This window comes from Pseudorasbora parva, chromosome 18 (genome assembly GCF_024679245.1).
Source record: "Pseudorasbora parva isolate DD20220531a chromosome 18, ASM2467924v1, whole genome shotgun sequence".
Lineage (NCBI taxonomy): Eukaryota > Metazoa > Chordata > Actinopteri > Cypriniformes > Gobionidae > Pseudorasbora > Pseudorasbora parva.
Genome location: NC_090189.1, coordinates 2934885 through 2960549, shown reverse-complemented (window position 1 = coordinate 2960549; position 25665 = coordinate 2934885). Strand labels below are relative to the sequence as shown.

The following is a 25665-nucleotide window of genomic DNA, read 5'->3' as shown; positions in this document are numbered from 1 at the left end:
ACTAGAATTCTTCCTGTAATTAAAGCACTGTGTAGGCCTATATAATGTGTATCTTTGTTAATTGTGTTTGTGTGTGGGGTGTATATATATATATATATATATAGTAAATCTCAAAAAGTACCGATAAGAATACCGTTAAAGTACCGGACCGATAAGCAGTATCGTTAAGAGTAGTAATACCGTTAAAACCTTAACGATACCCATCCCTACTTATGGGTGTCCAATGACATGAGGGTGAGGAATTAATGACAGAATTTTCATTTTTGGGTGAACTAACCCTTTAAGGTGTCCGTGTTACAGTGTAATTATGTATTTAAGCACAGAGTGATAATAATGAACTGCATGTACTGACTATAGGGTTAGGGTTTGGTTCAGGGTTAGCTGATAGTGATTACTAGGGGTGCCACAAGATCTCGCAAGACTAAACGAGATCATGTGTTGCGTGATGGTGAAGTGCTCGCATTCAGCGTGTTACAAGTGTGTGTTACATGTTAGTGGACAAGGCCGTGGCGGAGGATTCGTTGCGCAACAGAAGCCCCAGACTTATATTTTAAACTGCACGTTCAGCACCACCGCTCCCTAATCACAGAGTATACGCACGATCGCGAAATTTAAAGTAAACAGGAACGTGCATTCAAACGCGATTTCAATACGTTACCGCTGTTTGAAAGCGGCTTCCTGAGGTATGAGAATTTCTCCCAAATCTTAAAGATAGATGTAATCACTCTTAGCTCTGTATAGGTTATATGCTTGAAGAAAAAAAGGTCTCTATTGAGTACTTAGGAATATATACTAGGAATATTGAGTACTTTGATTATGGTTACTGTTTGCACTTAATATCTATGATCAATTTGTGGGAAGGAGTTCAGTTAGGTCAAAAGAAGCTCATGTGCAGTTCTTAGGTCTGAAGAGACAATCATACAGGACAGAAAACAGTACTGTTGACTTTTACTGTAGGCCTATATGATAATGCATATTAAGAAAGTAGTAATTCAATTACATTCATTACAAGATGATTAATTAAGGGTGCGTTCACACTTGGTTCGATTAAAACGAACCCTGGTGCGATTGCTCGTTTAGTGCGGTTCATTTGATAGAAACAGAGACCGCTATAAAGATGGGTCTCGGTCCGCTTTCAAACGAACTCTGGTGCGGTTCGATTGATATATGAATGCAACACAGACCAAAGTCATGTAAACAAACCAAAAACAGGACGTAATGTCACAAGATGCGACGCATAGTCAGCTGATTTGACGACGCGGAAAGATCGGTGTATCCAAAATGAATAACGTTAACGTTAGAGGGCAAACGTAGAGCAACGAGGAAGAGCCTCATCAATATTTGGTCCGACGAGCATGTTTCGAAAATGCTAGAAAAACGCACAAAGCAAACCTGATTCTTCTCATCAAAGGACCCGTGTTGGCCATTTGTCGGATCAGACGACAGAACGGCCGTGTCTTTTCTGCACAATGGAAGAAATCCTGCTGCTGTTTTGAATGTTTTGAACATTTTATGAGCTCTTCATGAGTTCTCAGCGGGTAAAAATAATGCCATATGTACACGCATAAAATTATCACGTTTAATCAGCACACAGCATTGTTTTGAGTGTTCGGTAAGCGAGCTCCTGTGTCATATAAGCCGACCAATCAGGTTGTGAGCGTCTCCCTGTGCCTTTGGTTCAGTAACTTTAGGTGCGCTGTTAAAAATGCCAGTGTGAACGCCAAGCGGACCAGGACTATATGTTTTGTTTTTGTTATTTGGTCCGGACCAAACGAACCAAACTAACTGAACTACAAGTGTGAACGCACCCTAAAACAGTTCAAATGCACCTGCCAACAATTCTTAATTTCTAGTCATGTATTTCATCATTGCGGATTGCTTAAAAATGCTATGTAAAAATCTTGCCTCGTCTCGATCTCGTGTCTTGTCTCGTGAGATAAGCGTCTCGTCACACCCAGGGCCGGCCCTGACCAATTTGCTGCCCTAGGCAAGATTTTACTTGGTGCCCCTTGTATCAAGGTTTTTATATGTTGGTTGTGTTTTTTATTATTAAAAAATAAATAAAAATAAACACACACACACACACACACACACACACAAACACACGTCTGGTTCACTATCTTTGTGGGGACTCTCAATAGACATAATGGTTTTTATACTGTACAAACCGTATTTTCTATCCCCTTACACTGCCCCTGCCCCTAAACCTACCCATCACACACACACACACACAACACACACACACACACACACACACACACAGCCCCTAAACCTACCCATCACAGGAAACATTCTGCATTTTTACTTTCTCAAAAAAACGTATCCTGTATGATTTATAAGCATTTTGAAAAGTGGGGACCGCTGGGTGGTTCCCACATGTAGGTAATCTCAGGTATTACTATCCTTATGGAGACATTTGGTCCACACAATGTAATATAAACAAGGACACACACACACACACACACACACACACACACACACACAAAAATGTGTGTTTACGTATATCCTCCACCTAACTATGCATGCTCATGTTTTCACCATGAATTAAACTTTTTAAGAAATGGTTATATTTAGTGTGCATTTTATTTTATTTTTTAGCTATTTTAGATAAACCTGTATATAAATATCAGTACTCATTTCAGAAAATAAATTTTACAAACGCCGTATATGCCCTTACAATTAATTGCACAACTGAGTAAAAACATTTTTTACAGATTCTGATCACCCAGAACAGTTGCTTACATAAAGTTTAAGATAAAAATAACTGGAATTAATTAGCAAACATTCATATTTAGATAATGCATTTAGATAAACTGTTCATTCATTTCATCACTTTACCAATGTTCAATGTCGGACACACTAAAGCACTCGCTGGGTAGGAGGAGATTGATGCGGCGGTCTGGGAAGCAGTGGCGGCTTGTCAATAGAGGGCGCTGGGGCGCCGCCCCCATCACAATTCCAGAAATATACATGTATACAAAAATTATATAAAAATGAAATAAAAATAAAATAGTTTACTCATATGATGTATGAGTGGGTAATTAAGAGCCTCAGCATTTAATAAAAAAAAACTATTTTATATGTTTTTTAATGTTTCATGCGGTTTCATGGGCGAGGGACGCCGGACAAATGGATGTCTATCTCAGTCCATAAATCGTCGGGCAGCATGTGACCTGAAGCTGGTCTCTAATTGGTTTCTTAAAGATTCTCCTCCGGGCGCAGGTCGCTGCGTCCCTGGCGAATCAGAATTGCATACATGTTTTTTGATCCAATCTGATTGGTTCTCGTCAACTGTCATTCAATGTTACGCTCTTGGCCACTACTGCGAGAGAGCGTTGGTGACAACGTCACTCCGACCCCGCCCGCCTAAACATTCGTAGAGATGGCAGCAGTCAAACTAAATTCTGTGATTGATTTACAAAAAAATCCTTTCACAAGGCGTTCGCTGGAAGAAAAAATAAGAATTAAGGATCTCGGACCGGACCAGCCCGATTTACAAATTCAGCAGCAGTCCAGTGACAGAGGACGAAGCTACACTCGGAGCTTCACCTGCTCTCGTTATGAGAAAAGGAGGTGGCTGACTGGATGTGACGGTAGCATTGCCCTTTTTTTGCTTTCACTGTCTCTTATTTCAAAGTGAGTGAGAGGTGTTTTTCGACCTTGAAAAGAATAAAAACTTTTCTCAGAAACACCATGACCCAGGAGAGGCTGAATGCACTTGCATTGCTCTCCATGGAAAAGAGACTTGTCACTGAGATGACTGACTTTAATCAGAGAGTAATTGAGAAATTTACTGGCCAGAAAGAAAGGAGAGCAAAATTTATGTTCAAGTAGTCAACATGCCAGTCTGTTGTTGCTACTTTTGTTTTTTCCTTTCCTTGTTCAATTATATATGGGAAATAAATATGTAAAAAGATAAAAAGTGCAGACACTGTTTTCTCTTTAATGCTTGAATTTAGTCAACATGCTTCTTGGTACTGCTTTGTATTTATTTTACTTATTTGATTTATAAATAAGTAAAATAATTTATAAGTAATTATACTTATATATACTTATATACTTATTATTATTATTATTATTATTATTATTATGTATAATTTATAAGTAAATTATACTTAAATTAACATAATTATACTTAAATATACGCAATTATTCTTAAATATACGTAAATCCCCCCCCCCCCCCCCCAAAAAAAAACCCCCCGCGCCCCCCCAAAAAAATATATCACCAGCCGCCACTGCTGGGAAGAGTCTGGGGATTTGTTTAAGTTTTTTTGGGGGTAATATTTCGAATTAATATTAATAAAAAGTAGCAGTAATAAAACCGGAAAAATCACTCATTTTGGCGCCCCTATGGACGAGTGGCGCCCCTAGCATTTGCCTATTCCGCCTATGCCACGGGCCGGCCCTGGTCACACCTCTAGTGATTACTATATATTACTATGAGCACATGATGAGTGTGTGAAGCGTGATGAGTGTGTGAAGCGCTCACCCCGCCGCAGCATGTGTTCTCCCTGCAGGAGCTGGACTATGGCCGTCTGTGTTGCCGGAACCAGAATGATGCTGCCGTCCTCTCGTCCGCACACCAGCCGGCCCTGAGATGGGATGTAGACGCTGGCCGTAACCTTCACAGGCTCGCTGGCTCCGGGCAGGACGCTCAGCTGGTCAATGATGCCTGCTGGAGACGGCATCAGCTTATCAAAGGCCTCCTGGAGACTGATGCTGGCCGACACCTGCAGCTCTGCGGACGGGAACACATTAGAGATATGCATAGGCGTTAGGGGTGGGAATCTTGAGGCACTTAACGATCCGATCTGATTCTGGGAGTAATCCGATTTTTAATGTGATCCGAACTTTACATTTTAACCTAAATTGGAGTTACTATGGTTTTTGTTTATAGTTAGAATATCTGTTTGGCAGTATTGCCATATTATAAATGATTATGACGATTTCTTTCAATATTTTTTATTTTATTAAAAAAGTTATATGCAGGATTAACAAGCTCGAAATGAAACATGGTAAGCCATACAATTGCAAAGAACAATAATTAAGAATAAACAGTTCTAAATTTACAACTAAGTGTGACTATTTTTCAGTTTCTTTAGAACATTTAACAAGTTGCGTGTACCCGCCAGATTTCGTCATTTTGTGACGAACTTTTTTTTTTTAAACCTCGAGTTCAATTTAGATGTTCTAGTGCAGAAGTTGTGTTGTGTGTAGAGGTGGACAAAGTACACAACTTCATTACTTGAGTAAGAGTAACAGCACTACTGGTCAAATATTACTCCGTTACAAGTGAAAGTTGTACAAACAGATTTCTTAAGTAAAAGTACAATTTGTTTTCAAAAATACTTAAGTAGCAAAAGTAAATTTACTTTTTTATGTCAACACATTATTTTATTATTGTTGTATAAATGGAAACTATGCCATCATGGTTTAATCCAGTCAGTGATGCTCCATCTGACATACTAGCATATGACTAACTTAAACTCATTTAAATACTTCTCTAAAGCCCCTTTCACACTGCGATTCCGGCAAATACACGGATAATGCGACCTGGCATTTGTTCCCGGGCCACTAGATTTGGTCCATTCACACTGCCAGTGAAATACCGTAATATGTGCGCTTTCACACACAACCCGTAACGGTCCCGGGTCGAGTTGACACGTGACATCCTGATGTGACGTATAACGGCGAGCGATCTCAGCTTCAGCGCGGATAGTAAGGAGCTCCGTGGTCTCGACTTGTGTCCAGTTTGTGCTCATTTCTGCTTGTTTAATTTTAGTTTCTTTTGTATACGAACACTCTCTGTGTTTAAAACACCGACGAGCTCTTCTGGCACTGCAGGGTTGTGTTATTGAAAAAACAAGCTCTAGGAGTCGCACGATAACTACGCACACGTTGCGGCATTAGTTTCGGCTTTTGTTCACACAGCACTCGTCCCGGGTCGAATACCGCAATATTACTAGGTCTCCGACCCGGGTTCAATTCGGTAATCAATGCCGGGACGTGGCTGCTTTCACACAGAAGGCGACCCGGCAATGCTCCGGGAATATTGCGGGTCCGACGTGCAGTGTGAAAGGGGCTTAAAAGATACAAAGCTCTTTATAAAGGCTGAATGCACGGTTCCAATACACTGATACACATCTGATATTCTCACACTGTTCACCTTCACTTAAGACATAATCAACTTTGTTTTTGTGAATACTCGACAAAATTAACATTTAGACATTTATTTAGATGGCACAGACGTGAGCTTCTGACGGTCAAAAGGATAGCGTGCTGTAGACTAGAGCTACTCCGCTAACGTTAGGCATTCACTCAAACTAAACTCACGGTGATGATGAAACCAATGTGGTACACATCCATCAGCCTACATCTATGTTTTGCTTTTCCTATTTCTTCCACTGATATTCGATCAGTAGCCTACATGACACTAGAAGTTCTTTCTCTTCTTACTTTTACTTCAGGCAGTGACTGGCAATGAGTTCGATCTTTAAAAGAGATCTAAAGTTTACTAATAGTCACGAATTTCCCCAGCTGAAGATAATTATGCTCTGCTATGATTTTGTAGACGGACCGTTTTGAGAATACTTCTCTGTAGCGCCTCTTTTGACGACGTCAACTCGCTTTAGCCTCCTCGCCCACAGGTTTTGCTGGATATACTTACTTTTTTTCTGAAGGAAATCGATACAATCCTACACCTTTTGCTGTATATCTGACGGCGCAATCCCAAACACAACACGTTTTCATCATAGTTTCAACTTTAATCAATAACAATGTTCTTAACTCTGTAACCCTTTACAGTAGCCGGCTGATCTCTTCAGTTTGTCAGTAGAAGCCGCTCGCGTTCTGCCACCCGGAAGTATCTTTGTGCCGATTGTTTACAAACATTCTGAAATGCCGTATACAATCGTGTATTAATAAACTCGTTTATAAATCAATATTTTGTGTCAAATTATTGATTTATTGGTTGGGTAGCCATGTAATAAGGGGATAATGTAGAGCGAGGCCCGATTTTGGGTTAGGTTTTTTTTTCCCGTTTTCAGTGGTTATGAGGAGCAACATGAGAGAAATTTGGTAATCATTGTTTAGGTACATTAAACCACGTCATGGCCATGTCATACTGTCAACATGGTACTTATGGAGCAGATTAGTGGGTCCTATCATATGTCTAATGCTTTTTGAAAACTTATGGCTTTCTCCTTCATAAAACGAGTCGGACATCATAACATGATTTTTGTATACATTTTTATTTATTTAAATTAGTAAGCTATAGGAGATCGTCTTTAAAAACATGCCCAACGCGAAATAGAGAGAAAAAATGTATGCATCTCTGTCCCCAGGACATTTTAAACCAAACTGACGCCTATGGAGATATGGACTAGAGGGTGACGCGGGAGTGGATTTCCCAAAAAAAATCCTGTCCCATCATAATTCCACGAAAAAACAGGAAAATTCCCGTCCCATCCTAATCCCAGAAGATTATCTCCTGTTCCCTCCCACTCCCGTGTTACACACACACACACACACACACACACACACACACACACACACACACACACACACACACACACACACACACACACGCACGGTTCAGTGTCTCTCTCTACTGGAGATCCTCAGTATTAGGCTACAGCAGATCCACACACACACACACGTTTTTGTTTGATGGCTTTCAGTTCAATATAATAAGGATGCACACACATTAAATTCCACATAAATCATCTATGTAAACACACACACACACACGTGCGCAGTAAATGTCTTGCAGCTTATGCCGTTTTCACGTCTTCTTTTTGGTTACTTCTGACTGCCCTAAAATGTCGGTGAGCACAACTTAGGTATACTTTTTTTCAACAGTAGTCGCTTTTTGGTCTGACTCAATTTTGATGATGATTTTCGTGGCTTTAAAGTGCACGGGGAAGCCTCCTTCCTCTTATATTATTGGTGGCTGGCATTGGCCACGAACTGTTACGGGTGTGGAGCACATCATTCACTGAACAAGGCACACCAAAGCAAACAGGAGAGCATAGAGAACAGGGCAACTAGAATTGAGTTCAAAATTAAAACATAGTTAATTTATATAAACATTATATTTGTACAGCTGGTATCATAGTGTTATTACAATTCCCGTAAAAATAAAAAATTTCCACTCCCGTCCCAATCACGTGATTAATACAGATTTTACTTCAGTGGACACAAGAGGGCAAAAGTACTGGATACACACAGCAGAGGGCGACACTGACCTATTCTACTCAATCTACTCTACAGCATCAACTGCAGGTTTTTACAAGCATGTGCAACATTACTTTAAATTACTTGTTTTCCATTCTCTTCCACTTCTCTTTAAAATACTTACAATACTGTTTAAAATATTAATAATTTGTGAAAAAATAATTTGTGATTTTTTTTTATATTCGGTTTGTGAGAAAAAAGTTTACAATAGTTACAATACCGTTTAAAATATTAATAATCTGTGAAAAAATATTAATAATTTGTGAAAAATAAATTAATAGTTACAACACCATTTAAAATATTAATAACTTGTGAAAAAAATATTAATAATTTGTGAATTATTGAACAGTTTGTGAGATTTTATTTTAAATAGTTCAATTTATTTAATACTGTTTAAAATATTCATAATTTGTAAAAAAAATAAAAAATAATAATAACAATTATATATATATATATATATGATTTGTGAAATAAAATTTAATAGTTACAATACTGTTTAAAATAGTAATAATTAAATTTTTTAAACAGTATTTAAAATATTAAAATAATAATTAATAAAATAATTTGTGTGTTTTTTTGTGCGTATAATTTGTGGGGGGTTGTAAAATATTTAGTGAAGATAAAAAATTTAAAAAATTAAAAGCTGTGGTGTCTGTAGTCATGTGTGAGTCAGGTCAGGCTGGCGCCGGCTGCTGAGGTCAGAAGCGTTACCTGTGGCGGAGGAAAGGGTCTGTGGAGGCGGAGTCTCCGGGACGCTCCACACCGTCAGCCGGCCTGCAGAGTCGCCCTGAACCAGCAGCTTGTGGAACGGCTCCCTCCGGCCGAAAAAGAAGCGTGTCACAGGCGGACAAATCAGGAGCTGCAGAGGACAGAGACATCAGTGTCTGCAGAACAGACAGAGCTGCGGAGGAGTCACTGCAAACACACACACACACACACACACACACACACACACACACACTCACTCACTCGCACACTCACTCACTCGCACACTCGCACACTCGCACACTCGCTCGCACGCTCGCACGCTCGCACGCACGCTCGCACGCTCGCACGCTCGCACGCACGCTCGCACGCTCGCACGCTCGCACGCTCGCTCACACGCTCACACACTCACACACTCACACACTCACACACTCACACACTCACACACTCACACACACACTCACACACTCACACACACACTCACACACACACACACACACTCACACACACACTCACACACACACTCACACACACACTCACACACACACTCACACACACACTCACACACTCACACACTCACACACTCACACACACACTCACACACTCACACACTCACACACTCACACACTCACACTCTCACACTCTCACACTCTCACACTCTCACACACTCACACTCTCACACACTCACACACTCACACACTCACACACTCACACACTCACACACTCACACACTCACACACTCACACACTCACACACTCTCACACTCTCACACTCTCACACTCTCACACACTCACACACTCACACACTCACACACTCACACACTCACTCACTCACTCACTCACTCACTCTTACACTCTCACACACTCACTCACACACTCACTCACTCACTCTTTAACTCACTCACTCAATCACTCACTCTTTAACTCACTCACTCTTTAACTCACTCACTCACTCACTCACTCACTCACTCACTCACTCACTCACTCACTCACTCACTCACTCACTCACTCACTCACTCACTCACTCACTCACTCACTCACTCACTCACTCACTCACTCATTCTTACACTCTCACACACTCACTCACTCACTCACACACTCACTCACTCACTCACTCACTCACTCACTCACTCACTCACTCACTCACTCACTCACACACTCACTCACTCACTCACTCACTCACTCTTTAACTCACTCACTCACTCACTCTTTAACTCACTCACTCAATCACTCACTCAATCACTCACTCTTTAACTCACTCACTCTTTAACTCACTCACTCACTCACTCACTCACTCACTCACTCACTCACTCACTCACTCACTCACTCACACACAGTCTGAGCTCTGAGCGATGCGCGTATGGATGCTGGAGCTGTTAAACATGAGCATCTGTTTCAGGGAGATTCTCAGCTCATGCAGGATCGTGGCTGAGGGACGTCAGCCATTAGAGACGGGCGGAGAATGAGTTACAGCTCGACTATAGCACAGGCGTTTGGGTCCGTGGACAAGTTCAGAGAAAAATACATCATAATAAGATCTAAATCAATAAATATATAAATAAAATAAGATAAATGATCACAATAATTCTAATACATACATAAATATTTGACTAAAATAAATTGATTAAATATGTTGATTAAAAGATAATAAAAAATAGATTAAAATAAATACATACAGAATAAATATTTGATTAAAATTAAATATGTTGATTAAAAGGTAATAAAATAGATTAAAATACATACAAAACAATTATTTTATTAAAAAAAATAAATGCATAATAAATATTTGATTAAAATAAAATGATTAAAATATAATAAAAATAGATTAAAATAAACAAATGCATAATACATATTTGATTAAAATGAAATAATTAAAACTAAAAAAATAGATTCAAATAAAATATGTAAAAAATAAATATTTCAGTAAAATAAATTGATTAAATATGTTGATTAAAACATAAAAAAATGATTCAAATAAATAAATGCATACTAAATATTTGATTAAAATAAATAAATGCATAATAAATATTTAATTAAAATAAATGGTACCACTCTAAAATAAGGTCCTGTAAGTTAACCTATTAACTAATATTAAGTATTTAATAATGTTTGTTAATAAAAAATATTGTTTATAGTTGGCTCACATCAGCTCAGGTGCATTAACTATTACGAACAGCTTTTAACTGTAAGAGTGTTTTAGTAAATAATGAAATGAACATTAACTAAGGGATCGTTTACACTGAATTGTTTTTAACTAAAACCCTCAAACTTGTTGTGGGCCTGAAAACACACACTTTTGAAGACGACACTGTTCTCTTCTCTGTGCAAACGTGTTCGGGTTAACTAATGACAACTTATTGTAAAGTGTTACCAAATAAATATTAACAATTTGATCAAAATACACAAATAAATAGATAATACACTTAACAGTGCAGTCCTATAGTGGGTAGAAATATAATAAAATAATGAAATATTTTGCATTATTCAGACATATTTATTTATATATGCAAATATTAAGCTTCCTTTTAAGCTTTAGGATAGGGGTCCGTCAAATATGATAATATAAACATACTTGAATATATGTTCTTGGTCTTATTGTGGACGTGCATGTTATTCCCCAAGTGAACATATGTTTGTGTTGATATCACTGATTTATGAGGGTGAGGGTGATCATGTAAAGTCCTCTGCATGTTGTGCATGTGCAGTGTCTGAGGTGGACTGATGGCTTGATGTGGACATGACTGTTTTAAAACAGATACACAACCTATTGATGTGTCCTCTGAATTCTCAGAGCATTCTCCATTGAGAACAGTGCAAAGTGCCACCAATGAGCTTTCCTTAACACACACACACAGACACACACACGTGTATGAGCACAGGTCCAGCTCTCACTCACACACACACACACACACGTTACAACATGCTCAAAACACACTGGCACACGAAAACCAAAAGAAACACACAAACACAAACAGAAGAGCGACTAGAGAACAACACACTTATTGATGCTCATAAACCACTAACAATATTACATTCTAGATCAAATATATACAATTATTAATATATAAAAATAATATTTAATAAATAAATATATATATATATATATATATATATATATATATATATATATATATATATATATATATATATATATATATATATATATATATATATATATATATATATGAAAATCAAATTCATTTTTTAAGCTTCATTTATTTATATTTATGTAATAATACATAAAAATAATACATCATATATATATATATATATATATATATATATATATATATATATATATATATATATAAATTATAATTATTATTCAAAATTAAGTTTCTATTATTTTTTATACAAAATTGTTAATAATTAATATATATACATATGAAAATTAAATAAAATATTGATTTGAATTTCTATTATTTCTTTTAAAAGTTTTTATATATATATATATATATATATATATATATATATATATATATATATATATATATATATATATATATATATAACTTTCATGTATACTATATTTATTAATAACATTTCTATATACAATAAATATTATAATTTAAAAAAAAATATTTTATTAAATCCACATCAAAACATGCTAAACTAAAAGAAACACACAGCTAGATCATCTGAGGATGCAGAAGAGCATCTAGAGAAGGACACACTGCTACAGTTCAGATCTAACAGCACTAAACCAACAACATGAACGTTTAACGCATCTGTCCAAGAGAAAACAAGCGTAAGAAGCAGAAGCCACTGTAAAGAAGCTCTGGGACTTTGCATGCACCTTCACCGTGTGAAGACAGATGAAGGGAGAGTCAATGATTGGTTGTTTTTAGTGGGAGGAGCATGAGACTTAGCGAATCAGAGTGACTGACAGCAAAACGGAGGCAGAGACACCACAGGAAGCTCTCAGGACAGATTCACGGTTACAAATCCTGCGTGTATATTTATGATTTACAAATAGGGCTGAGCGATATATAAAAAATGCAACCGTATGGCTTAGAGCCAGCGTTCATTCTGACGGCACATTTTGATTTGGTTTTAGTCAGTCTTTTGACTAAAATGTAATTTAGTTTTAGTCATAGTTTAGTCGCCTGAATTGTTTTTAGTTTTAGTCGACTAAAATCTAATGAGATTAGTTCAATTGTAAAGCATTAATTGAGGATTTTAGCATTACATCAACGACTGTTACTGAAATCACAACAAAACTCACACTCACATTGTGTTTGACCGTTCAAGCGCAAAAACACACGAAAGAGCTCATTTCACTTTTTTCAACTATGACGAAAATTATGTTATGATTGAGCGATTTAATGAAGTAAATACAGTATTTTTGCTGTCATTTTCAGAGTGAACGAGTTCAAAACCAGTCGTTTTGTGAGCTGCACGCGTGTAAATGAACAACTGAACTCTGAAACTGGCAGCGCATTTATTTATTTGTTTGTCAGTAACCTGTCAAAATAAAAGTCTGATGGTATATAATTTGAAAAGAGAAATTAGGATTGCAGTAATTTTACAATAAAAAAACATTTAATTACTGTTTTTTATATTATTATTACAATATATTAGTTTTTATATATTTAATAATAATAATAATATATAGTAATATTTATATTTTATTTGTTTGTCAGTAACCTGTCAAAATAAAATTCTGATGGTATATCTTTTTTTTTTGGGGGGGGGGGGTAATAAAATACATTTTATTACACATTTTTACAGGAGAATATAATTATTACAATATATTTGTTTTTTTATGCATTTAATAATAATTTATTAATATATAGTAACATAATATATAAATATTAGTTCTGTCAAAGCGATTAATCGTGATTAATCACTTCTACATAAAAGATAATAAAAGATAATAATATATTTATATAGTATATATAATAATGTTTATAACACACACACATACACTTTTGTTAGATGTGATTAATCACGATTAAATAAGCCATAATAAATATGTAAATAAAAAATAATAAATATGTAGTATATATATATATATATATATATATATATATATATATCATTGTTTATATTATACGTATGGTCTATGAAAACTCAAGTGGAAAAGTGGAGAGAGATATTTTTTCTCAAATAACTAACATATTTTTAATTTCAACGCAGACGTACTTCCCAAACAAAATCAGCTCAGTCAATCTAGAGCTATTCAAGTCATCTGGTTAAACTTCCTGTTTCCTCGTATCGCAGAAAAAAAGGTTTTTTTTTTTTTTTTTCAATATCGTGCAGCCCTATTTACACAATTGTCATAATAAAATGGTTGCTATCAAAATGAAAGGTTGCATTGTTCTGCGACTGGATGACATGCGCGGAGAGCTGGGCTGGTGCGCCTGCGTCTCACTGTCAGCGGGGCTTACTGGTGCCTCTAGAGGCCGCTGGATGTATTGCAACTCAGGAGAGTAGAGCTCCGGATCACAAGAGCCATCAGGGAGACGAACCACAACACACTGCCCCTCCCAGCCCTCCTCCGGCTAGGGCGGGACAGGGGGCGGGTGAGGGGGGCGACAACAGACAAAGAGCAAAATCATAAACAAATCAAACACAGACACAAACTGCTGGGGCCTGTACCATGAAGCCGGTTTAGCTGGCTAGCCAGATATGTTTAAGCTTAGTTAGTGCCAATCCTGGGTTTTTAGGTACCATTAAAGGGTTAGCTCACCCAAAAATGAAAATGATTTAATTAATGACTCCCCCTCATGTCGTTGGACACCCGTCAGACCTTCGTTCATCTTCAGAACACAAATGAAGATATTTTAGTGTAAAGCTGAGAAAGGCTTCAGATAGGCCTCCATTGGCATTCAGTCCATTCCCACTCACAAGACCCATAAAGGCCCTAAACACATCGACACACAGCCCATCTCACTACAGCGGCTGGACAATCATTTTACAATGCGACGAGAATAGTTATTGTGCACAAAAATCAACATAATGACTTTATCCACCAAGTTATTGACGTGAACTCGACACATTAGCAAGAATATGACGCAGATCCGCCGTTCATGACCCGAAAGAGGAGGAGCGAGACCGACACGGAAGACAATAACTTGGCGGATAAAGTCGTTATTTAGATTTTTTTTGCGCACAAAAACTATTCTCGTCTCTTTGTAAAATGATCGTCCAGCCGCTGTAGTGAGATGGGCTGTGTGTCGATGTGTTTAGGGCCTTTATGGGTCTTGTGAGTGGGAATGGACTGAATGCCAATGGAGGCCTATCTGAAGCCTTTCTCAGCTTTACACTAAAATATCTTCATTTGTGTTCTGAAGATGAACGAAGGTCTGACGGGTGTCCAACGACATGAGGGCGAGTCATTAATGAAATCATTTTCATTTTTGGGTGAACTAACCCTTTAAAGTGGTTTGGCCTTTAGCTGTGTTCATCTCCATAGTAACTTACGCTCCAGGGCAGGTTATGTTCTGGATAAGAGTCCTCAAACTGAAATTAGACCAATCAGATGTGCGCAAAGTGACTTCTGATGCAATAAAGTCACTCCCCCTGTTTCTACTTCACATTAAAGGTCACTACATAGCAAATCGTTTTTAAGGACTAAAGCGTCTGGCTTTAAACAATGCTTATTTATAATAATAATAATTTTGATTGATTTAGGTATAATTTATGTAATCATTTTAGTTCATCAATCATTAATATGCACTTTGTTAAATAGCCTATATAAAGTCATACAAATAAGCTTTAAAATCAATAAATAAAGCTATTAAAAAAGAAGCTTACTGAGCTCAAATGTTCAATTCTCTCTATATATCAAATAAACTAACTTTATAACTTTTACTTGCATTGACGTATAATAGTTTTCTTTAAGTTGTCCTCTTTCATAGACAGCTCTTTTCTTCTTGCTGTGTAAATTTGATTAAATTCTTAATATTTTTCAATCAGGTAATAATCTGCAGAAGAGAGAAATTAATCTCAGTTCCACTGATCTAGAGCCTGTGATTGGCTGTTGACTACTGATGTCACAGCTGAACTCTTGAACTCAGGATTAAAGCCTGATCTGACAGAGAAAGCTGATGATCAGCATCATGGGACCAGCAAAGCCTGAATAGATTGGTTTGGTTTTGTCAACTCGAAACTAATCCTGTAACCCTGAGTTAGTTTAACTAACATCATGGTACAGGCCCCTGTACAAGTGACACATAAACATAGACAGGAGCAGACCGACAGCAGGACACAAACTGGAGACCAAATCAACACAAACTACCCGGTACAAGTTTAGACCGCTAGTTTATTTATTACAAAACTCAACTAAAACAGAAGATTTATGATTGGCTGAGCATATGAAATTAAAACTGACTCTATTTACTTTCCTGCTTGTTGTGAATGACTCCGTGATGTTATTAAACTGAAATTATCTTTCATCAAAATGTATTAACTTGCCATTTTTGAACCTCTCGATTTTTGCAAGCTGCATAACCTGATGCATCAATGCACTGCACACATGATAATGTGTGTGTGTGTGTGTGTGTGTGTGTGTCTGACCTGTTTGTCGGCGTGGTCGGCTATGCTGTACACCAGAGGAGGGATGGAGCCTTCCGCCTTCCTCCCAACGCTGCTGCGGAAGTGTTCACTGGCTGGGATGCAGCTGAAACACACGGATAACACACGGATAACACACGGATAACACACGGAAGAAGCAGCTCTGATATGACAGAATATGTGTAAGTGTGTTCTTCTGTGAGTCAGTTTTACAGTGTTTGCATTTCTATCCACCCATCCATTCATCCAACCATCCACTCCATCATCCATCCATTATTCCTCCATCATCCATCCACCCATTCATCCTCCATTCCATCTACTCTATCCATCCATCATCCATTCATCTATCATCCATCTATCCATTCATGAATCCATTAACCCTTCATTCATCATCATCTATCCATCAATTATCCATTCCATTCACACATCTATAAATCATCCATCCATTCCATCCACCCTATCCATCCTCTCAATCATCCATCCACCCATTCATCAATCCATCCACCCACTCTATCCATCCATCCATTGCATCCTCTCCATCATCCATCATCCATATACCCATTCATCATCCATTCCATCCACTCCATTCATCATCCAGCCATTCCATCCACTCTATCCATCCTCTCCATCATCCATTCATCCATCATCCATATACCCATTCATTATCCATTCCATCTACTCTATCCATCCTCTCCATCATCCATTCATCCATCATCCATCTATCCATTCATGAATCCATTAACCCTTCATTCATCATCATCTATCCATCAATTATCCATTCCATTCACACATCTATAAATCATCCATCCATTCCATCCACTCTATCCATCCTCTCCATCATCCATCCACCCATTCATCAATCCATCCACCCACTCTATCCATCCATCCATTGCATCCTCTCCATCATCCATCATCCATATACCCATTCATCATCCATTCCATCCACTCCATTCATCATCCAGCCATTCCATCCACTCTATCCATCCTCTCCATCATCCATTCATCCATCATCCATATACCCATTCATTATCCATTCCATCCACTCTATCCATCCTCTCCATCATCCATTCATCCATCATCCATATACCCATTCATTATCCATTCCATCCACTCTATCCATCCTCTCCATCATCCATTCATCCATCATCCATATACCCATTCATTATCCATTCCATCCACTCTATCCATCCTCTCCATCATCCATTCATCCATCATCCATATACCCATCCATTCCATCCTTTTCATTCATCATCCATCATTCCACCCACTCTATCCATTCACCCATTCATCATCCATTCATTATTTAATAGTTCAATTTTTATATCAAATAAACAATAAAATAAATTAATATTTTCTTTGCATATCTAAGTTTATATCAAATTTACAAATACAATAAAAAATTTTAACAAAAATCTAATCCTCTTTATTTTTTATTTATCTACATTTATACAAAAATGCATTCATTCATTTATTCATTCATTCAATCATTCATTCATTCCAATTCCTTTATTCTGAGCAAGTCATTTGTGTGGTTATCTGTTGTTAGTTTTGAAAGTGTGCTGTTGGGTATCTTGTAGGCAAGTTATGTTTGCTCATATGTTTGCAGTTAGTACATATATAGTTATGTGTAGGTAGGTGTGTAATTGTGTGGTTATATGCAAGTGTGTATGTTAGGGGTGTCCCAGACTAAGGATTTACACATTCGAATCAGATTTTTCGAATCTCTCTATGGTCGAATGATAGTCGAATCATCTGTGTGTGTGTGTAAACCATAGACCGGGAAAAAATAAACGGTATAAACATGTTGGGAAGGGCAGGACACTAGTCAGCAGGAGGCTAAGACTATTTTTATTTTACTTTACGCACGGCACACAGCCACCACTTTTAATAAAGTGATCAAAACTAGACTACACTACACATTCGTAAATGAACCGTTCTCTCAAAACATTTAAAAGCTGCGATCGAAACACAGAACATCACACAAATATATAAAAGAACATTTTGATAAATAAACCTAAAAAAATACCTGCCTAGAGAGGAAAAGAACACTTTGAGTGCGTTTATATGCACGTTCTGAAGCCGACTGTGCCTGAAGGGGGTCGCACACCGGACTGAAGCTCAGCGCCGTGTCTCCGGTATCTCACACCAGGCAGACGTAAACATTATATACGCGCAAGGTCAATTTTGAATCGACTTCTGACAGAAGAGCTGCACGATGAGTGTATCTTGTAGCACAGGGTGAAATCAGTACATTCACGATCTGAGGGAAATATACATTTAATCGCCGCGGACAGGCGTCGAATACCGCCGTCGTTGTATGTGTTTGAATTTTAAAGGCACGGCGCGTCTGGTGCGAAGCTCAGTGCCCTTAAAGGGCGATCGCTCAGCGCCGCGACCCGTCTTTATAACACTAATATTGAGCACCCCCATATTGCCAAAATGGTATGATCCTCGTTTCATAACACCCGTGAAGATTCGACCATGAGATCAGTGGTCGAATCCGGACCTGCATATCGATGCATCGAATCTTTGACTATTAGAGGTCACCCCTAGAGTATGTGTTGATGTAATGTAGTACCAAGTGTGTAGTAATATATTTCTAATTTGTGACATTTTTACTGCATTTTACTACGTTAAAGTGAGCTGCTCTGAGATGCTGAAAACACTGGATCATGAGCTGCCCAGCATAAATTAACACATTTACATTTATGCATTTGGCAGATGATTTTATCCAAAGCGACTTAAGCCTAGTTCAGACTGCACGATTTTCAAATTCGTCGGGTCACTGCTCCATTCACACTGCATGACTATCGGGGGTATCATTCAGTCACTGCTGTGTTCACACTGCACGATGGTTTGACGACAGAGGAGTTCACACTGCAAGACTGAACAAGAGGAAGAATCGCCGACAACTCTCTCTCTCTCCCATGCACAAACTAAGTTTCCCAAACACACGTGCGATGTGACAAGTAAACAACGCGAGATCACACGTGCGTCAGACCGGAGTTCTCGCACGTGACTTGGAATTGTTATTACAAATGATAAACTGCACAAAGTTTGCTTCAAATTGTATGTGCGCTGATTTGTGGAGAAAAAGAAAAAAGATTATGGCGGAAGAAATTGTTGGAGACACAGAAGGAGCCAGGATTTTGTTCTGCAAAAACAGTTTGAGGTAAATAAATAATTTTGTAATGTGCTGCTGCTGTGGCTGGATGTGCAAATGTTTGCCCTTTGTTTCTGTGTGATAGAATTGTAAATATATCTATTAAAATACTGAAATCATGCTCTATAACTCCTCCCTGAACCTCCTGCTGCCCTGTTTCTCACTCTCTCATTGGCTGTCGGTGTAATTTTCAGTCAGAACGCTGTTCACACAGCAGGAGTTTGAATCGCCGACAGCTCCAGATATTTAGCATGCCAAATATCTCACCGGCGTCGGCGATTCTCTCTGATCGCGTCTTTGATTATTCACACTGCGTGATTGTCACTCGCGTGCACGAGCACCGATTTGCCTGTGATCTCGGGCATTTGTTGGCGATTTCACAAATCCCGTCGGCGACTCAAAATCGGGGCAAAAATCGGGCAGTGTGAACTAGGCTTTACATTGCATTTTAAGGTACACATTTTTGTCAATTCTTGCTTTCCCTGGGAATCGAACCCATGACCTCGGCATTGCTAACGCCGCGCTCTACTGGTTGAGCTACAGGAAAGCTAACAAAGTGACACAGTGGCTTCATTCTGAAACACGCAGTGCATGTATTTAATTTAATCACAGCCTTTGCAACTTTTATAACAAGTTGTGTTACCTGGCAGGTAGTTTGTAAATATAGCTGCAACCATCTTCAGTCCATATTATGACTTTATCAGCAGCGATGAATTCTCCTCCGACCCACGACTGATTGTTCTCGCTCGCGACCGAACACAGTAGGGAGAAATCACCCGCATCAAACACCTACAGCACAAACATTACAATTCAAACACAACTAAAAGTAATCTGAAGCTCAAACTCACAGTCCAACACTCACCCTCCAGTACTTGGAGCACACCACCAGCAGCGAGAGCTGTGTGAACGTGCAGAAGGAAATACTCTGGCAGCCCTGGCAGTAGATCGGCTTCGACTCCTCCTCGAACACAGGGTCCAGATCCTGCTGAACACACACACACACACACACACACACACACACACACACACACACACACACACACACACACACACACACACACACACACACACCTGTTCTAGCAGGACACACTGCGTTTTCTGTGCATGAGACATGAATTCTGCCCATGTATTGACATGTCCGGTTGAGTTTGACTGTTCACCTGCATTCTGCTGACGTCAGCGGTGATGATCCACACCTTGAGGATTCCAGTGACAGACACGGCCACCACGGTGTCCTCTGAAACACACACACACACACACACGTTTGTGAGGACGGACATTTCATAGACTTCCACTGATTTTTTTTATCAGGTTAATTATATTTTCTATGGTCTAACCAGACCTCTGACTCCTAAACCCAACCATCACAGAAACATGCAAAACACTAGATTTAAATAAAAACATGTTTTATAAGCTTATTACACTTACTCCCTCACTCACACACTCACTCACACACAGTCTCTCTTTATCTCACTCACTCACTCACTCAGTTACTCAGTCACTCAGTCACTCAGTCACTCACTCACTCACTCACTGACTGACTGACTGACTGACTGACTGACTGACTGACTGACTGACTGACTGACTGACTGACTGACTGACTGACTGACTGACTCACTCTCTCACTCCCTCACTCTCTCACTCTCTCTCTCACTCTCTCACTCTCTCTCTCACTCTCTCACTCTCTCTCTCACTCTCTCTCTCACTCTCTCACTCTCTCTCTCACTCACTCACTCACTCACTCACTCACTCACTCACTCACTCACTCACTCACTCACTCACTCACTCAGTCACTCACTGACTGACTGACTGACTGACTGACTGACTGACTGACTGACTCACTCTCTCACTCCCTCACTCCCTCTCTCACTCTCTCACTCTCTCACTCTCTCACTCTCTCACTCTCTCACTCTCTCACTCACTCACTCACTCACTCACTCACTCACTCAGCAATAAGTTGAATGAAAGATGATTTTTGCGGTACCTTGGGTGCGGTGCGAGCGAATGATGCTCATGGAACTGATCCAGTCTGGTGAAATCTTGGACACGAGCGAGTAAAGGACCTCCAGACTCGTGGCGTCCACCACCAGGATTTCTGGGTAATGTCCGTGGCACAGGAGACGCCCCTCCCTCTGTGTGCCGATGGTGAACTGATAAAACTGCAGAAAGGACAGAAAGAGTTTCATGAACAATGATTCATAATCATTATTTTTTGTAATTCTAAAAATCTATGGTTAGCGTTTGTTTAATCAATCAAAACGATCAAATGTTATGTTTTTGAAAGAGTCTCTTTTGCTCATTTATTTGATCATAAATAAATATGAAATATTCCTCAAGTGTAATTCAGCTGTTCTCTATATATTGTAAAGTGTAATTTCTTCCTGTGGTCAAAGCTGAATTTATCATCATTACTCCAGTCTTCAGTGTCACATGATCCTTCACTAATCATTCTCAGATGAGGATCTGATGATCAACTAGGGCTGGGCGATATGGCCAAAAAAAAAAAATCCCTGATTTTTTGCCAAAAAATGCGATTTACGATTTTAATCGATTTTTTTTTCTCCTACTTAAAATCAATCTGCATGACAAAGAAATTGTTAAAAACAAGTTTTAACTTTACTTTGTTTAGGTAAAATATTTGCGGCTTGGTAGGGCACCTACCTGGGTTGCAAAACTTTCAGCATGTGAATAACCCAGACCATTCCACAGTATAAACTGTGTAAACAGTATAACTGTTATAATCAATCTTTCACATTTTAGAGGAAACTGTAATACATTTTATTTTAAAGGATTCTTTGAATTTGTATATAAATTGAATTATTAAAAAACAATAGATGATTTGGTAGCCTCTTCACTTTATTTGTGCTTAAGGGAATATATTGTATAGAAATTATGTTCTTTTTGTCAGAATATCGACTATTCAGTACAGTCTTGTTTCATATGGCTTGCTCCTTGGTCTAGTCTGTGTTTGTGTCTGTCTGTGTGTGTGTGTGTGTGTGTGTGTGTGTGTGTGTGTGTGCATAAGTGTATGAGAGTGCATGAGTGAGTGTATGAGAGTGCATGAGTGAGTGTATGAGAGTGCATAAGTGAGTGTATGAGAGTGCATGAGTGAGTGTATGAGAGTGCATGAGTGAGTGTATGAGAGTGCATGAGTGAGTGTATGAGAGTGCATGAGTGAGTTTGAGTGCATGAGTGAGTGTATGAGAGTGCATGACTGAGTGTATGAGAGTGCATGAGTGAGTTTGAGTGCATGAGTGAGTGTATGAGAGTGCATGAGTGAGTTTGAGTGCATGAGTGAGTGTATGAGAGTGCATGAGTGAGTGTATGAGAGTGCATGAGTGAGTGTATGAGAGTGCATGACTGAGTGTATGAGAGTGCATGAGTGAGTTTGAGTGCATGAGTGAGTGTATGAGAGTGCATGAGTGAGTTTGAGTGCATGAGTGAGTGTATGAGAGTGCATGACTGAGTGTATGAGAGTGCATGACTGAGTGTATGAGAGTGCATGAGTGAGTTTGAGTGCATGAGTGAGTGTATGAGAGTGCATGAGTGAGTTTGAGTGCATGAGTGAGTGTATGAGAGTGCATGAGTGAGTTTGAGTGCATGACTGAGTGTATGAGAGTGCATGAGTGAGTTTGAGTGCATGAGTGAGTGTATGAGAGTGCATGAGTGAGTTTGAGTGCATGAGTGAGTGTATGAGAGTGCATGAGTGAGTGTATGAGAGTGCATGAGTGAGTTTGAGTGCATGAGTGAGTGTATGAGAGTGCATGAGTGAGTTTGAGTGCATGAGTGAGTGTATGAGAGTGCATGAGTGAGTGTATGAGAGTGCATGAGTGAGTGTATGAGAGTGCATGAGTGAGTGTATGAGAGTGCATGAGTGAGTGTATGAGAGTGCATGAGTGAGGTTGAGTGCATGAGTGAGGTTGAGTGCATGAGTGAGTGTATGAGAGTGCATGAGTGAGGTTGAGTGCATGAGTGAGGTTGAGTGCATGAGTGAGTGTATGAGAGTGCATGAGTGAGTGTATGAGAGTGCATGAGTGAGTTTGAGTGCATGAGTGAGTGTATGAGAGTGCATGAGTGAGTGTATGAGAGTGCATGAGTGAGTGTATGAGAGTGCATGAGTGAGTTTGAGTGCATGAGTGAGTGTATGAGAGTGCATGAGTGAGTGTATGAGAGTGCATGAGTAAGTTTGAGTGCATGAGTGAGTGTATGAGAGTGCATGAGTGAGGTTGAGTGCATGAGTGAGTGTATGAGAGTGCACGAGTGAGTGTATGAGAGTGCATGAGTAAGTTTGAGTGCATGAGTGAGTGTATGAGAGTGCATGAGTAAGTTTGAGTGCATGAGTGAGTGTATAAGAGTGCATGAGTGAGTGTATGAGTGCATGAGTGAGTATATGAGAGTGCATGAGTGAGTGTATGAGTGCATGAGTGAGTGTATGAGAGTGCATGAGTGAGTGTATGAGAGTGCATGAGTGAGTGTATGAGAGTGCATGAGTGAGTTTGAGTGCATGGGTGAGTGTATGAGAGTGCATGAGTGAGTGTATGAGAGTGCATGAGTAAGTTTGAGTGCATGAGTGAGTGTATGAGAGTGCATGAGTGAGTGTATGAGAGTGCATGAGTGAGTGTATGAGAGTGCATGAGTGAGTGTATGAGAGTGCATGAGTGAGTGTATGAGAGTGCATGAGTGAGTTTGAGTGCATGAGTGAGTGTATGAGAGTGCATGAGTGAGTGTATGAGAGTGCATGAGTGAGTTTGAGTGCATGAGTGAGTGTATGAGAGTGCATGAGTGAGGTTGAGTGCATGAGTGAGTGTATGAGAGTGCACAAGTGAGTGTATGAGAGTGCATGAGTGAGGTTGAGTGCATGAGTGAGTGTATGAGAGTGCATGAGTGAGGTTGAGTGCATGAGTAAGGTTGAGTGCATGAGTGAGTGTATGAGAGTGCATGAGTGAGTGTATGAGAGTGCATGAGTGAGTTTGAGTGCATGAGTGAGTTTGAGTGCATGAGTGAGTGTATGAGAGTGCATGAGTGAGTGTATGAGAGTGCATGAGTGAGTTTGAGTGCATGAGTGAGTGTATGAGAGTGCATGAGTGAGTGTATGAGAGTGCATGAGTGAGTTTGAGTGCATGAGTGAGTGTATGAGAGTGCATGAGTGAGTTTGAGTGCATGAGTGAGTGTATGAGAGTGCATGAGTGAGTTTGAGTGCATGAGTGAGTGTATAAGAGTGCATGAGTGAGTGTATGAGTGCATGAGTGAGTATATGAGAGTGCATGAGTGAGTGTATGAGTGCATGAGTGAGTATATGAGAGTGCATGAGTGAGTGTATGAGTGCATGAGTGAGTGTATGAGAGTGCATGAGTGAGTGTATGAGAGTGCATGAGTGAGTGTATGAGAGTGCATGAGTGAGTGTATGAGAGTGCATGAGTGAGTTTGAGTGCATGAGTGAGTGTATGAGAGTGCATGAGTGAGTGTATGAGAGTGCATGAGTGAGTGTATGAGAGTGCATGAGTGAGTGTATGAGTGCATGAGTGAGTGTATGAGAGTGCATGAGTGAGTGTATGAGAGTGCATAAGTGTATGAGAGTGCATGAGTGAGTGTATGAGAGTGCATAAGAGTGCATGAGAGTGCATGAGAGTGCATGAGTGAGTTTGAGTGCATGAGTGAGTGTATGAGAGTGTATGAGTGAGTGTATGAGAGTGCATGAGTGAGTGTATGAGAGTGCATGAGTGAGTGTATGAGAGTGCATGAGTGAGTGTATGAGAGTGCATAAGTGTATGAGAGTGCATGAGTGAGTGTATGAGAGTGCATAAGAGTGCATGAGAGTGCATGAGTGAGTGTATGAGAATGCATAAGAGTGCATGAGAGTGCAGGAGAGTGCATGAGTGAGTGTATGAGAGTGCATGGGTTAGTGTATGAGAGTGCATGAGTGAGGTTGAGTGCATGAGTGAGTGTATGAGAGTGCATGAGTGAGTGTATGAGAGTGCATGAGTGAGTGCATGAGAGTGCATAGGTGTATGAGAGTGCATGAGTGAGTTTGAGTGCATGAGTG

At 39.3% G+C, this 25665-nt stretch overlaps 1 protein-coding gene across 1 annotated transcript in view; it reads right to left on the bottom strand.

The window, feature by feature from the left end:
• The window catches only part of LOC137046941 (WD repeat-containing protein 7), a 169008-nt gene that overhangs the window by 139746 nt on the left and 3597 nt on the right, over positions 1–25665 (bottom strand). The window contains 7 exon segments of the mRNA XM_067424450.1: positions 4492–4740; positions 8949–9096; positions 16463–16565; positions 20266–20411; positions 20485–20604; positions 20783–20859; positions 21607–21781. Coding sequence (XP_067280551.1) covers positions 4492–4740; positions 8949–9096; positions 16463–16565; positions 20266–20411; positions 20485–20604; positions 20783–20859; positions 21607–21781 — 1018 coding nt within the window.